Consider the following 15033-nt stretch of genomic DNA (forward strand, 5'->3'; position numbering starts at 1 on the left):
CCTGGATATCATTGGAATTACAGAAACATGGTGGACAGAGGAAAATCAATGGGATGTGGCGCTGCCGGGGTACAAGCTCTACAGGAGGGACAGGACCCACAAGAAGGGGGGAGGCATAGCACTATATATAAAGGACTCTATCTACTCGGTCGGGATGGATATGGCAACGAAGGCAGAGGGGCTGGAATCGCTATGGGTCAAATTGCCGGGAAACAAGGGTGCAGGCATAAAACTGGGGCTGTACTATCGCCCACCTGGTACGCCAGAAGGAGTCGGACACGACTTGGAAGCTGAACTGAGACAGGAATGCAGGACTGGAAGTGTAACAGTGACTTCAACTACCCGGGGATAGACTGGAGTACAGGTCACTCCAACTGCACTAGGGAAACAGGATTTGTAGAAACCGTGAGGGACTGCTTCATGGAGCAACTAGTCAGGGAACCGATGCGAGGGGGTGCTACTCTTGACCTCATCCTAAACGGATTAGGGGGGCCTGCAAGAGGGGTAGAAGTGGGAGGACCACTAGACAACAGTGACCACAACGCGATCAGATTCACATTAGAAAGGGGGACACCCATAGTAAGGAGGACCGCAACAACTGCGCTCAACTTCAGGAAAGGAAACTATGTTTCTATGAAGGAAATGGTGGGGAGGAAGCTCAGAAACATCTTTAGGATGGAGACTGTAGGAAGCGCCTGGACCCTATTCAGGGACACCCTGCAGGAAGCACAAAGAATGTACGTCCCCAGTTTCAGGAAAGGCTGCAAGAACAAGCAGTCAAAGGACCCGGTTTGGATGTCAACTGAAGCAAAGAGGGCAATAAATGACAAAAAAGTATCCTTCCGGAGATGGAAAAAGGACCCAACGGAAGAAAATCACCAGGCGCACAGGAAATGCCAAAAGGAATGCCACCAAGAGGTTAGAAAAGCAAAAGGGGAATACGAAGAGGGGCTGGTCAGGGAGGCGAAAAACTTCAAGGCATTCTTCAGTTACGTAAAGGGGAAGCGACCAGTGAGAGAGGAGGTGGGGCCGTTGGATGATGGGGATAGGAAGGGAGTGATTAAAGAGGATAAAGAGGTAGCTGAGAGGTTGAACACGTTCTTCTCGTCGGTTTTCACGAGAGAAGACACATCTAATATACCGGACTCAGAGGAGCTCATGAGTGGGGAACAGGCCGAAAAATTGGAGCACATAGAGGTAAGTAAGGAGGATGTCCTCAAACAGATAGACAGGTTAAAATGCGGCAAATCACCGGGCCCAGACAGGATCCACCCAAGGGTTCTGAAGGAACTAAGACAAGAAATAGCGGGCACAATCCAGCATGTTTGCAACCTATCCTTGAAAACTGGAGAGGTACCAGAGGACTGGAAATTGGCGAATGTCACACCTATCTTCAAGAAGGGATCGAGGGGTGACCCCGGGAACTACAGGCCAGTGAGCCTGACTTCAATTATAGGGAAGATGGTGGAAGCTATGATCAAGGACGGCATTTGTGAGCACATCGAGAGAAATGGCCTACTGAGAACAAGCCAGCACGGATTCTGTAAGGGGAAGGTCGTGCCTAACGAACCTTCCGTACTTCTTAGAGGGAATAATCAGTCGGGTGGACAATGGGGAACCCATAGACATCATTTACCTCGATTTTCAAAAGGCTTTCAACAAGGTGCCACATGAAAGGCTGCTTAGGAAGCTGTGGAACCACGGGGTGGGAGGGGATGTGCACAGATGGATCAAGCACTGGTTGTCGGGTAGACTGCAGAGGGTCGGAGTAAAGGGCCAATATTCTGACTGGCGGGGCGTCATGAGCAGTGTGCCACAGGGATCGGTGCTGGGGCCGTTACTCTTCAACATATTTATCAATGACCTGGAAAAGGAGGCAAAGTGCGAGGTTATAAAATTTGCAGACGATACCAAACTGTGCGGCAGAGTTAGGTCCAGGGAGGAGTGTGAGGACCTGCAAAGGGACCTGGACAAGCTGGAGGACTGGGCAAACAAATGGCAAATGCGCTTTAACGTGGAAAAATGCAAGGTCATGCATATAGGGAAAAAGAACCTGTTGTTCAACTACAAATTGGGGGGGGCATTGTTGGGAGACAGCAGACTTGAAAGAGACTTGGGTGTGCTGGTGGATGCATCACTGAAGCCATCTGCTCAGAGCGCAGCAGCCTCGAAAAAAGCCAACAGGATGCTGGGCATCATAAAGAGGGGCATAACAACCAGGACGCGAGAAGTCATCAAGCCATTGTATCGAGCGATGGTGCGTCCGCATCTGGAATACTGCGTTCAATATTGGTCGCCGTACCTCAGGAAGGACATGGCGGTACTTGAGAGAGTCCAAAGGAGAGCAACGAAACTGGTAAGAGGGCTGGAACACTGCCCATACGCCGAGAGGTTGGATAGGCTGGGGCTCTTCTCTCTAGAAAAAAGGAGGCTCAGGGGAGATATGATAGAGACCTTCAAGATCATGAGGGGCATAGAGAGGGTGGATAGGGACAGATTCTTCAGACTGAAGGGGACAACAGGTACGAGGGGGCATTCGGAGAAACTGAAGGGAGATAGGTTCAAAACAAATGCAAGGAAGTTTTTTTTCACCCAAAGGGTCGTGGACACTTGGAATGCGCTACCGGAGGAAGTGATCAGGCAGAGTTCGGTACAGGGATTCAAACAGGGATTGGACGGATTCCTGAGGGATAAAGGGATCGTGGGATACTGAGAGAGGTGCTGGGATGTAATACAAGTATAGAAAGCAAACCAGGTAATAAGTATAGAAACCCAACCAGGTCGTGAATGTGCAAGACCGGAGGGTTAGGACTTCGATGGGAAGATAGGACTTCAATGGGAAACCAAGGTGGCAAGGGGGCCCCTTCTGGTGAGTCAGACAGGTCGTGACCTGTTTGGGCCGCCGCGAGAGCGGACTGCTGGGCAGGATGGACCTATGGTCTAACCCGGCGGAGGCACTGCTTATGTTCTTATGACCACTAAGTCTGAGGTTGGACGTTTTGGGCAAGACGTCCACAAACCCCATTTGCCATTTTAAACCAATCAGGGCCTTAGGCCCCTCCTACTGCATCCCAAGATGCAATGGGAGGGGGAAGGCCCATCATTCAAAGCATGCGGCCCTATAGGAAGGAGGGAGTGGGCTTCCTTCTTGCCGATTTGTCTTTGGAAGGTCCGGGGATGTCGGGGGGGGGGGGGTCCAGGGATGTTGGAGAGGGTCTGGGGATGTCGGAGGGAGGGGTGTAGGTCTCTGCAGCTCAGCTGATCCTGGCAGTGGAACCCCCATCAGCTGAGCTGGCAGGAATCCCCGAAACCAACTCTTTCTTTAGATATGTTAAAGGGAAGCAACCAGCGAGGGAAGCAGTGGGACCGTTAAATGATGGAGACATAAAAGGAGCGATAAGGGGGGAAAAGGAGATGGCTGACAGATTAAACATGTTCTTCTCGTCAGTCTTCACAAGCGAGGACACATCCAATATACCAGAATCCGAGGAAATCTTTAACGGGGACCCAGAGAAAGAGCTTTCGACATTAGAAGTAAGCCTCGAAGATGTACTCCGGCAGATAGACAGATTGAAAACCGACAAGTCCCCGGGCCCGGACGGGATCCACCCAAGGGTACTAAAGGAACTGAAAACCGAAATAGCAGAAATACTCCAAAGAATTTGCAACCTGTCCTTGGTAACAGGGGTAATCCCGGAGGATTGGAAAATAGGAAATGTCACACCTATCTTCAAAAAGGGATCGAGAGGAGATCCAGGAAACTACAGACCGCAGGTTGTTGAACAAGATGAGCTCTATAGGATTAGGAGACACATTGACAGCATAGGTTAGGGACTGGCTTGGAGGTAGGCTTCAGAGGGTGATGGTGAACGGCACCCCCTCCGAAAAGACGGAGGTGATCAGTGGAGTGCCGCAGGGCTCGGTCTTGTGCCCGATCCTATTCAACATCTTCATAAGGGACTTGGCTGAGGGACTTCAAGGTAAAATAGCGCTATTCGCCGATGACGCCAAACTATGCAATGTAGTAGGCAGGAACACGTCAGACCAAAGCACAGGGCCAGACGGAAACTCAATGCCTGACAGTATGGTGCACAACCTACTCCTACTGGAGCACTGGTCCAGGACCTGGCAACTCAGTTTCAATACCGAAAAATGTAAAGTCATGCACCTGGGCAGCCAAAATCCATGCAAATCCATACCTTTAATGGTAAAATCCTACAAAGGACTGTAGCAGAACGTGACTTAGGGGTGATCATCAGTGAGGACATGAAGACTGCCAAGCAAGTGGAGAAAGCTTCATCTAAGGCTAGACAAATCATAGGTTGTATACGTAGGGGTTTCGTCAGCCGGAAGCCCGAAGTCATTATGCCATTGTACAGATCCATGGTGAGACCCCATCTGGAGTACTGTGTACAATTTTAGAGGCCGCATTACCACAAAGATGTGCTGAGACTTGAGTCGGTCCAGCATATGGCCACCCGGATGGTCTCGGGGCTCAAGGATCTCCTGTATGAGGAAAGGCTGAAAAAATTGCAGCTATACTCACTCGAGGAACGCAGAGAGAAGGGGGACATGATCGAGACGTTTAAATATCTCACGGGCCGTATAGAGGTGGAGGAGGATATCTTCTTTTTCAAAGGCCCCACGGCAACAAGAGGGCATCCGTGGAAAATCAGGGGCGGAAAACTACACGGTGACACCAGGAAATACTTCTTCACCGAGAGGGTGGTTGATCACTGGAATAATCTTCCACTGCAGGTGATCGAGGCCAGGAGCGTGCCTGATTTTAAGTCAAAATGGGATCGCCACGTGGGATCTCTTCACAGAGAAAGGTAGGGGAGGGTTATTGGGGTGGGCAGACTTGGTGGGCCGTGGCCCTTATCTGCCGTCTATTTCTATGTTTCTATGTTTCTAAGTTTGACTTCAGTGCCAGGCAAGATGATAGAAGCAATGATAAAAGACAGTATCTGTGAGCATATAGAAAGAAATGGGTTAATGAAAGCGAGCCAACATGGCTTCTGCAAAGGAAGATCATGCCAAACAAACTTACTACACTTCTTTGAAGGGATAAACAGCCAAATGGACAAAGGGGACTCCATTGACATCATATATCTCGACTTCCAAAAAGCCTGACAAGGTTCCTCATGAGCGGCTACTTAAGAAACTGTGGAACCACAGAGTGGGAGGGGACGTACATAGATGGGTTAAACACTGGTTGGCAGGCAGAAAGCAGAGGGTTGTGGTGAAGGGCCACTACTCGGGCTGGAGAAAGGTAACGAGCGGTGTCCCACAGGGGTCTGTGCTCGGGCCGCTGCTGTTCAATGTGTTTATAAATGACCTGGAAGAGGGGATCAAGTGCGAGGTTATAAAGTTTGCAGATGACACTAAACTCTGTAGCAGGGTTAAAACTATAGGGGAATGTGAAGAACTGCAAAGAGACCTGACAACATTGGAGGAGTGGGCGAATAAATGGCAGATGAACTTCAATATAGAGAAATGCAAGGTCATGCATATAGGGAAAAAGAACCCGATGTTCAGCTACAAAATGGGGGGGTTGGCTCTGGGGGAAAGTAACCTCGAAAAGGACTTGGGAGTGTTGGTGGATACAACAATGAAACCAACGGCACAATGCGCGGCAGCCTCAAAGAAAGCAAACAGAATGTTGGGCATTATCAAGAAGGGTATTACAACAAGAACGAAGGAAGTCATCCTCCCATTGTATCGGGCAATGGTGCGCCCGTACCTGGAGTACTGTGTCCAGTATTGGTCACCGTACCTTAAGAAGGATATGGCAATACTTGAGAGGGTCCAGAGGAGAGCGACACGAATGATTAAAGGCATGGAAAACCTTTCATACACTGAAAGGTTGGAGAAACTGGGGCTCTTCTCCCTGGAAAAGCGGAGACTCAGAGGAGACATGATAGAGACTTACAAAATCATGAAGGGCATAGAGAGAGTAGAGAGGGACAGATTCTTCAAACTTTCAGTACATAAAAGAACAAGAGGGCATTCGGAAAAGTTGGAAGGGGACAGATTCAAAACGAATGCTAGGAAGTTTTTCTTAACCCAACATGTGGTGGACACCTGGATTGCACTTCCAGAGGGCATAATAAGGCAGAGTATGGTACAGGGGTTCAAGAAAGGATTGGACAATTTCCTGCTGGAAAAAGGGGTATAGATAGAGGGGTATAGACAGAGGATTACTGCACAGGTCCTGGACCTGTTGGGCCGCCGCGTGAGCAGACTGCTGGGCACGATGAACCTCGGGTCTGACCCAGTGGAGGCATTGCTTATGTACTTATATAAAAGTTCACAGTCTGTTATTGAGAAAGACATGGGGGAAGCCACAGCATGCCCTGGATCAGTAGCATACAATGTTTCTACTCTTTGGGTTTTGGCCAGGTACTAGTGACCTGGATTGGTCACCATGAGAACGAGCTACTGGGCTTGATGGACCATTGATCTGATCAAGTATAGCTATTCTTATGTTAGGTAAAAGTGAATTGAATTTTATACTGCTTTTAAAATTACAAAGACTAAAGGACACTCATTGAAGTTACATGCTAATATTTTTTAATGAATAGGAGGAAATGTTTTTTCACTCAACGAATAGTTAATCTTTGAAAATCGTTGTCAGATGATGTAGAAACAGCGGTAGGCATATCTGAGTTTAAAAAAAAGGTTTGAACAAGTTCCTGGAGAACAAGTCCTTAGTCTGCTACTGAGATAGACACGAGGGAAGCCACTGCTTGCCCTGGGATTGGTAGCATGGAATGTTGCTACTATTTGGATTTCTTCCAGGTACTTGTGGCCTGGATTGGCCATTGTTGGAAGCAGGAAACTGGGCTAAATGGAAACATAGAAACACTTCCAGAGACTAAGCATCGTCCAAAACACTGCAGTGAGGTTCATCTTTAACCTGAAAAAATTTTACCACATAACTACATTCTATCAAAAACTGCTCTGGCTGACAACAGAAGACCAAGTGCTCTTCAAACTCGGCTGTCTCTTTTACAAAACACGATATGGACTACTGCCCAACTACCTTACCAATCATTTCCTATTCGCCGGACCTGGACGATCTACATGTCATCAATCATTCTTCACCTTCCCCTCAGTCAAAAGCTGCACCCAGAAAAGATTCATCAACAGACTCCTCTCTTACCAAGCTGTCTCCAGAGACCCAGAATGGAGCCAACTGGACAGAGAATCAACCTCTTGCCGGGGACTTGGACTGGCCTCCATGAAGATGGAATACTGGGCTAGATGGACCATTGGCCTGACCCAGTAAGGTTCTTCTTATATTCGTACATGCACTTTAGTGAGCTCCTAAAAATTCATCAGTCCGTCCTAGGATCTGACCTCCATTATTATTGCTCCTTCCATTCTATGTTCTCGCTCAATGACATTGGTAATCTCTACCTCTTTGTAAAGATATGTTTTAATACCACATTGTAAACTCCTCTGTTATCTGTCTGCCAATTTATGCTTTAGTTTGTTGACTCTATCAGCCTTACCTAGCTTGTAAACTGCTTAGAACTAAAAGGCTTTTGTGGTATATATCGTATTTTTCGCTCCATAAGACGCACTTTTTTCCCCAAAAAAAGTGGGTGGAAATAAAGAAGCGTCTTATGGAGCAAATACCCCCAGTACCTTTTTTTACTTCCGTTTGTCCAGCACTGTATCGGCAGGAGCTTTCTGCCCTCCTGCCCCTCCCTCGCTGGACGGCTGTCCTCTCTTCCGGCAGAGCGCGCACAAGGCAGGCGCAAGCTTTTTGCGTTCCTGCCTGGTCCCGCCCCGCTCCCTGAATGGCTGCTGTCAATTCTCATCAGGTACTGGGGGGGGGGCTGTCTACCACTAGACCTGCCTTGTACCCTGTCCCAACCTACCACTAGACCACCAGATGGGGGACAGGAGACAGGGCAGGGCGGTGGGCAGAATTTTTTTCCTTGGTTTTTCCTCCTCTACAGGGAGGCGTGTCTTTTGGTCGGGTGCATCCTATAGAATGAAAATTATGGTAAATAAAAATTTGTTATTATGGCAGATAAAGGCCAAAATGACCGATTAAGTCTGCCCATCCACAGCATCCACTATCTTCTCCTCTCCCTAAGAGATCCTATGGGCTTTCTTGAATTCAGACACAGTCCTTTGTCTTCACCACCTCTACTGGGAGCCTATTCCACGCACCTGTATAAAAGTATTTCTTTAGGTTTTAAGAAGGGTTTGGACTAGTTTCCAGAGGAAAAGTCTGTTATTGAGAAAGACATGGGGGAAGCCACCGCTTACCCTGGATTGGTAGCATGGAATCTTGCTACTCCTTGGGTTTTGGCCAGGTACTAGTGACCTGGATTGGCCACCATGAGAACGGGCTACTGGGCTTGAGGGACCATTGGTCTGACCCAGTAAGGCTATTCTTACTTGACAGCCCTGCAGCACTATCGTTTATAAAAATGTTAAAAAGAACAGGACCAAGAACAGAACCTTGAGGCACGCCACTGGTAACATCCCTTTCCTCAGAGCGATCTCCATTGATCACTACCCTCTGTCGCCTTCCACTCAACCAATTCTTGACCCAGCCCATCACTTTGGGACCCATCCCAAGGGCACTCAGTTTATTTATTAGATGTCTGTGTGGAACACTGTCAAAGGCTTTGTTAAAATCTAAATACACCACATCTAGCACACATCCTCTATCCAATTCTCTGGTCACCCAGTAAAAAAAAAAGATCAGATTTGTCTGACAAGACCTACCTCTAGTGAATCCATGTTGCCTCTGATCCTGTAATCTACTGGATTCCAGAAACTTCACCATTCTCTGTTTTAAAAGCTTTTCCATTAATTTGCTTACCACAGAAGTCAGACTTACCGGCCTGTAATTCCCTACTTCTACTTTTGTGGAGAGGGACCACATCCACCCTTCTCCAATCCTCTGGTACCACTTCTGACTCTAAAGACTCACTGAAAAGTTCAGTCAGCGGAGCCACCAGAACTTCAGCACCCTCAGATGTACACTATCCGGCCCCATCCAGAGGCCACACAGGAACCCGATGGCCCATTGCTCCTGACATAGCCCTCTCCACTGACCACAAAAAAAACTCCCACATGGCTGGATTCCTGGACATTTCACAGTTAGAGCAGCACAGAGAGACTCTGCCAGTAAGCTAAATTCTAAACAGAGCCATGACCCTTAGTCAAGACTGACAGAGCAACAAAACAAAAGGGTACTCACCCATGTGTGTCTCTACCTTTCCAGGTCAACCTCTGGAACAGGCTAACATGTCTACAGGAGACAGCAATGCTACATGAAACCTCCTTCCACAGCAGCAGAATAACTGCTTTTTCTTTTTGGTTTTTTATTACGCTATGTGGAGGGATAAAAGAGGAAGCACCAGGAGGTGGGATGGGGGATAGGGATCTGGCACCACCAGGTGTACCCCTATAATAGGCAGACAGAAAGCCTAAATGTCCCCAGGCTCAACTGATCTGGGAAACCCAGAATAGGAGCAGTCCCAGAGACTGAGCGTGAGAGAGAGAGAGACCATCCATCCACCTGATGGAGATAAAAAATACTGGCTTGCCATTCCTATGAGACCAATCCAATGCTCTCTATCTCCACCTGCTGGTAGACAGTTATAACCATACATCTCTGGATTCATCTGCTACTGATGACAAGGGATATGTAATTTTATCTTTAAAATCAAGCATTAAACCAGAAGATTGGAGGGTTTTTAAAAAGAGTTCCAGAGGTGATCTGGGAAATTATAAACTGGTAAGCCCGACACAAGTGCTGGGCAAAATGGTAGAGAATATTATAAAAAACAAAATTACAGAGCATATACATAAACATGGGTTAATGCATTGTCCAGCCGGTGGCACACTAAATCCAGTATCCCGGCTGAAAGGCACCCAGAAGTGCGCGGACGCGTGACGTCTTCACGTTGACGTCCACGCATGCACAGAGACCCATCTGGCCGTTACCCGCTTCAATGGAGGGATCCGGGAGGTGCAGGGAGAGGAGGAGAGGCGCCAGCCAGGAGGAGAGTCATCTGCACCGGCTGACTTCCTACAGGATGTGCCTGTCGCCACGAGAGGCACGCCCTGTAGGCAGTCAGCCAGCGTGGATGACTCTCCTCCTCGGCAGTGTGTTGTGGCACAGTTTGCGATACACTGGGTTAATGAGACCAAACCAACATGGATTTAATCAAGGGAAATCTTACCTCACCAATCTATTACATATGCTTATGTGCTTATGACTCTTCCCCTTGCATTCCACTGCCACTCATTTTCCTTCCTGTGTAATGGCCCACCACTAACTATTTACTCTCCTCTTCTTAATATGTAATGCACCTATAATCACATACCTCCTCTGTCCCATATAATGTTACATTCATGGTCCACCAGTAATCCAATGAAATCTTCATCCCAATATAGAGAGACCTGTAGGGAAAAAGTCCAGAGACTTTTAGATAAAACACAAAAACACAGACTTCCTGTAACCCCCTAGAAAAACACAAAGCATTGTCTCCTAGGGTTCATTGCACACTTCCAGTACATTGGATCTCCCCTCTCCCACTCTGGGCCAGAAAAATTGGCTAAGTTGAATAGGGGGCGTTTGAAGAGGTGAAATTCAGTCTTGGCCATTACAAAATTCATCTCTCAATTGCTACGCAGGAGTTTGCTGTTTTTCCTACCTCTTTTGGCCCGTATGACATGAAGGTCATGCACGTTCCATTGACTGGTAGACCAACCACTAACCAGATTACAGGAACATAAGCTGCATCTAAATGGCATCACTGAATACAGTTAGATACAGAATTTAGCAGGGGTATTTGACCAGATCAGAAAGACAAGTCTGACTATCAAACCCAATAAGTGCCAGGTGGGAATGGCAAAAGTTCAGTAACATAGTAAATGATGTCAGATAAAGACTATAAACACAATATTTCCTCCAGAATTAAATGCTGAGTAAAATTGCCATAATAAATTCTACCTAAGTTATATTTAAAGGAGGAAAAAAGGCCTCAGAAGCTGTGAAGAGAATGTCTCTTCTACGGCTATGAAGGAAAGAGCTGTGTACATTAGCTCCCCTCCAAAATTCTATAAAGGCCCAAAAAACCTCCGTTTATCTTAACACTGTCACATAGCTTGTAAATCTCAAAACTATAGTGATAAGAAAAAAAATGCTTATCTGGACAATGTCTCACAGATCCTTCTTCAATAAATTAGAAGATTGAGTGTTGTTAATCTACGTGAACTTTGCCATTGCCAGAAGTTCAATGCTTTCCACCAAAATAAGCCTTGCTATTGAGGACGGTGGCCATCATTTCATGATCTTGTAATCGCTGCTTCAGAGCTCTGAAAAAACATCTGTACTGAATGACTCCGTGTCTGAATCAAAGCTGCTGCACAGGGAAGTGGGGAGGAGGGAAATGCTGCTGCTGCACAGGGAAATGGGGTGGGGGGAAATGATGCTGCACAGGTAAATGGAGGGGGAGGGAATGCTGCTGTGGCCGCTGCACAGGGAAGTGGGGGGGAGGGAAATGCTGCTGCTGCATAGGGGAAAGGGAGACAGATAGAAAGAAAGACAGACGGTGGGAGGGAGGGAGAAAGAAAGAAAGATAGACAGCAGGAGGGAGACAGAAAGAAAGGAAGGAAGAAAGATACAGGGACAGGGAGAGAGACAGAAAGACAGACAAAGGGGGCCAGGGAGAGAGATAGAAAGACAGCGGGAGGGAGAGAGACAGAAAGAAAGAGACAGGGGTAGGGAGACAGACAGAAAGAAAGAAAGAAAGACAGACATATATTCTAGCACCTGTTAATGTAACGGGCTTAATGACTGTTATAACATAACATAGAAGATGTCTTCCCTTCCCCCCCTCCCCCCCAAGATATGCAAGAGCTGTACTCAGATGATATGAATGCCTTATAGCTGACAGGGTGAGTGGAGGACACCTACTGGCAAATTTTATATAGTCCACCTAATGTTAGGCACCTATATCGGCACATGATATAACTTAATAAGCTTAATCGGCACTGATTATTGGCACTCAATGCCTCACAATTGGCTATAATTGAAAGTTAGGTGCCTAACTCGAAAAACATGATTCTATTAAAAAGAGTGGGCTTGGTTAGGCACAGGTATTTAGGCAAAGAAAACCTGGCTTAAATTGGGTGCACCTATTGATAGGACACCTAGCAACATCTAAACCCACTTAGGTGCCACTAAGCGTGATTCTATACAGTTCACATAACTTTTATAGAAACGCATTTAGCATTGTACTAGTCGATGCTAATTTTTCAGGTGGACTATATAGATTCAGGCCCCTTATACCCAAACGTAGAGCCTGCTACCAGGCCTTCAAACGCTGCCATAGTGGGATAGACCAAAGATTTGTGCTGCAGTACAGTACAACGACCAACCACTGGACTGACCTGACTACAAAGCAGCACTTCAACTTCAACTTCAGGCACTGTCAGGTGGGCAATAAAGAAGAGGATGCCACTCCTTACCCGAGTCGCAAATTCTGAAACCAATACCTTTTTGATAAGATGTATGCGTTTTCACATATAACACGGGTCATTTTTATATATTTTTCATATTGATTTTATTTGTACTTTATCTGTCTTTATCTTATTTTTATTTTCATTCTTATGTTTTAGCCACATATTTATATTTGATTACTCTTGTTCTTGTAAAGTTTTTTGAATGTTGTTGTGGCCTACTTAGATTCTTTATTGGTATGTATGGTATATGTAATTACTCCTTGATTCCTTGAGCATCCTATGTTTAATAAAAAATATTTCACTTTCATCGCTCCTCACAAAGGTCACACTATGCCAGTGGTATGTGTCAAGGTTCTAATTATACCTTTATATACCATGACAGTAAATACTCCACTCAGTGGTCTTTCTTCACATCAAGAGATAGCGCTTACCTCACTCAGTGGGTTCTTTCACTCAAAAACGTATATCACAAGACCTTGCTACACCTTACATGTTTCTACACCACTGTGGCACTCACTTCCACCTTCACCTTCCCTTTAATTCACATTACCAGACAAATTTACATCAACTTGTCCAGCTGAGACTCAACTCCTCGAATGTTAAACATAGTGTCATCACAATTGAATTGAATTTATGCCAATGGTTTTCTAGACCACCACACAGATTGTTAATTGTCTGTGATACTTTTTAATTATCAGTTTTCAATCATTAGATAGACTCCTGAGGCAAGCCTTTCAAGGCCGAAACACAATCTTGACGAGTCATATAATACAATAAAGTGATTGAGTACCAAAGGTCTCCTTCGTTGTTTCTTGCTCTCCTGTTCCCTTGTGAAGGAAAAGAACTACATGCGGAATGGGAGAAGGCGTAAGGCCACAGATCTCAGTCCAATGCGTGTGGAGCTGTTTGTAGGAGAAGAACCAGGCCTTTGCCTACTTTCTGAAATAGAGACAGTCTTATTTTATTTAAATTTAGCACAATACAGACATCAAAACAGTAACCATAAATGAACACTAGAGAGAATCAACTTCTGTACCTAGACAAAGTGCTGGTCCTCCATGACTGAGGACCTATTGTCTGATTGACAATCAATCTGCCCAAAGCCAAATGGTGACCACACAAAATCATAGCCATACTAGGTCAGACCAATGGCCCATCTAGTCCAATATCTTGCTTCCAATAGTAGCCAATCCAAGTCACAAGTACCTGGCAGAAACTCAAAAAGTAGCAACATTCCAGTGGCTTCCCCCATTTCTCAATACCATGACTATAGACTTTTCCTCCAGGAGTTTGTCCAAATCTTTTTTAAACCCAGATATGGTAACCGCTCTTAGCACAACCTCTGGCAACACATTCCAGAGCTTAACTATTCTCTAAGTGAAAAAATATTTCTTCTTATTCATTCATGTAACTTCATCAAGCACAGCCAAGTCTATCATTTTTTGAAAGAGTAAAAAATTGAGTCACTGTTTCCTGTTCTACACCATGCCAGATTTTGTAGACCTGAATCCTATCACCCCTCAGCCGTCTCTTTTCCAAGCTGAAAAGCCTCAACTTCTTTAGCCTTTCCTCATATGAGATGAGCTCCATCTTCTTTGAACTTTTTCCAATTCTGTTATATCTTTTTTGAGAAACTCAAGGTGATGTTGTACCATGGAGCGATACAGAGGCTTTTTGGCCACCATCGCACACTGGGCATAGGAATTCAGTATACTGACTACAATGACCCCTAGAACCTTTTCTTTGGTGCTGACTCCCAAGGTGTACCCTAGCATCTGGTAACTATAATTTGGATTATTTCTCCCTATGTCCATCATTTTGCATACTTATCTACATTAAATTTCATCTGCCATTTGGATACTCAGTCTTCCAATTTCCTAAGGTCTTCCTGCAAATTTTCACAATTCACATGTGTTTTGACAACTTTGAATATTTTTTTTTGTCATCTGCAAATTTAATCACTTCACTTGTCGTTCTGATTTGCAGATCATTTATAAATATGTAAAGTAGTGCCAGTCCCAGAACAGATCTCTATGGCCCTCCAATATTCCACTCCTCCATTGAGAAAAATGGCCATTTAACACTACCATGTCTTCTGTCCAATAATCAATTCTTAACCCACAACAGAACACTACTTTTTTCTCAAAGGTCTCTCAGGAGGAACTTTGTCAGAAGCTTTCTAAAAATCTAAATACACTACATCAACTGTCTCACCTATGTCCACTTGTTTATTCAAACTTTCAAAGAAATGATGTGAATTGGTGAAGCAACATTTCCCTCAGCTAAACCCATGTTGACTCTGTCCCATTATATCATGTGCTATAATTTTAATCTTTATAATAGTTTCCACTGTCTTGCCCGGCATTGAGGTCAGGCTTTACGACTTGTAATTTTTCAGTTCACTCCTGGAACCCTTTTAAAAAATCTGCATTACACTGGCCACCCTCCAGTTTTAAGGTACTATGAATGCTTTTAATGACAGATTATAGATCACTAACAGCAGATCAGCAATGTCATGTTTGAGTTCTT

General features: G+C 45.6%; 1 protein-coding gene across 5 annotated transcripts in view; it reads right to left on the minus strand.

The window, feature by feature from the left end:
* Positions 1–15033, minus strand: part of ADCK5 (aarF domain containing kinase 5) — a 217052-nt gene that overhangs the window by 128856 nt on the left and 73163 nt on the right. For all 5 annotated transcript variants that reach the window (XM_033934864.1, XM_033934862.1, XM_033934863.1 and 2 more), the window contains exon 4: positions 10362–10437. In XM_033934864.1, coding sequence (XP_033790755.1) covers positions 10362–10437 — 76 coding nt within the window. The remainder of the gene's footprint in view (positions 1–10361; positions 10438–15033) is intronic.

Source organism: Geotrypetes seraphini, chromosome 2, assembly GCF_902459505.1.
Source record: "Geotrypetes seraphini chromosome 2, aGeoSer1.1, whole genome shotgun sequence".
Lineage (NCBI taxonomy): Eukaryota > Metazoa > Chordata > Amphibia > Gymnophiona > Dermophiidae > Geotrypetes > Geotrypetes seraphini.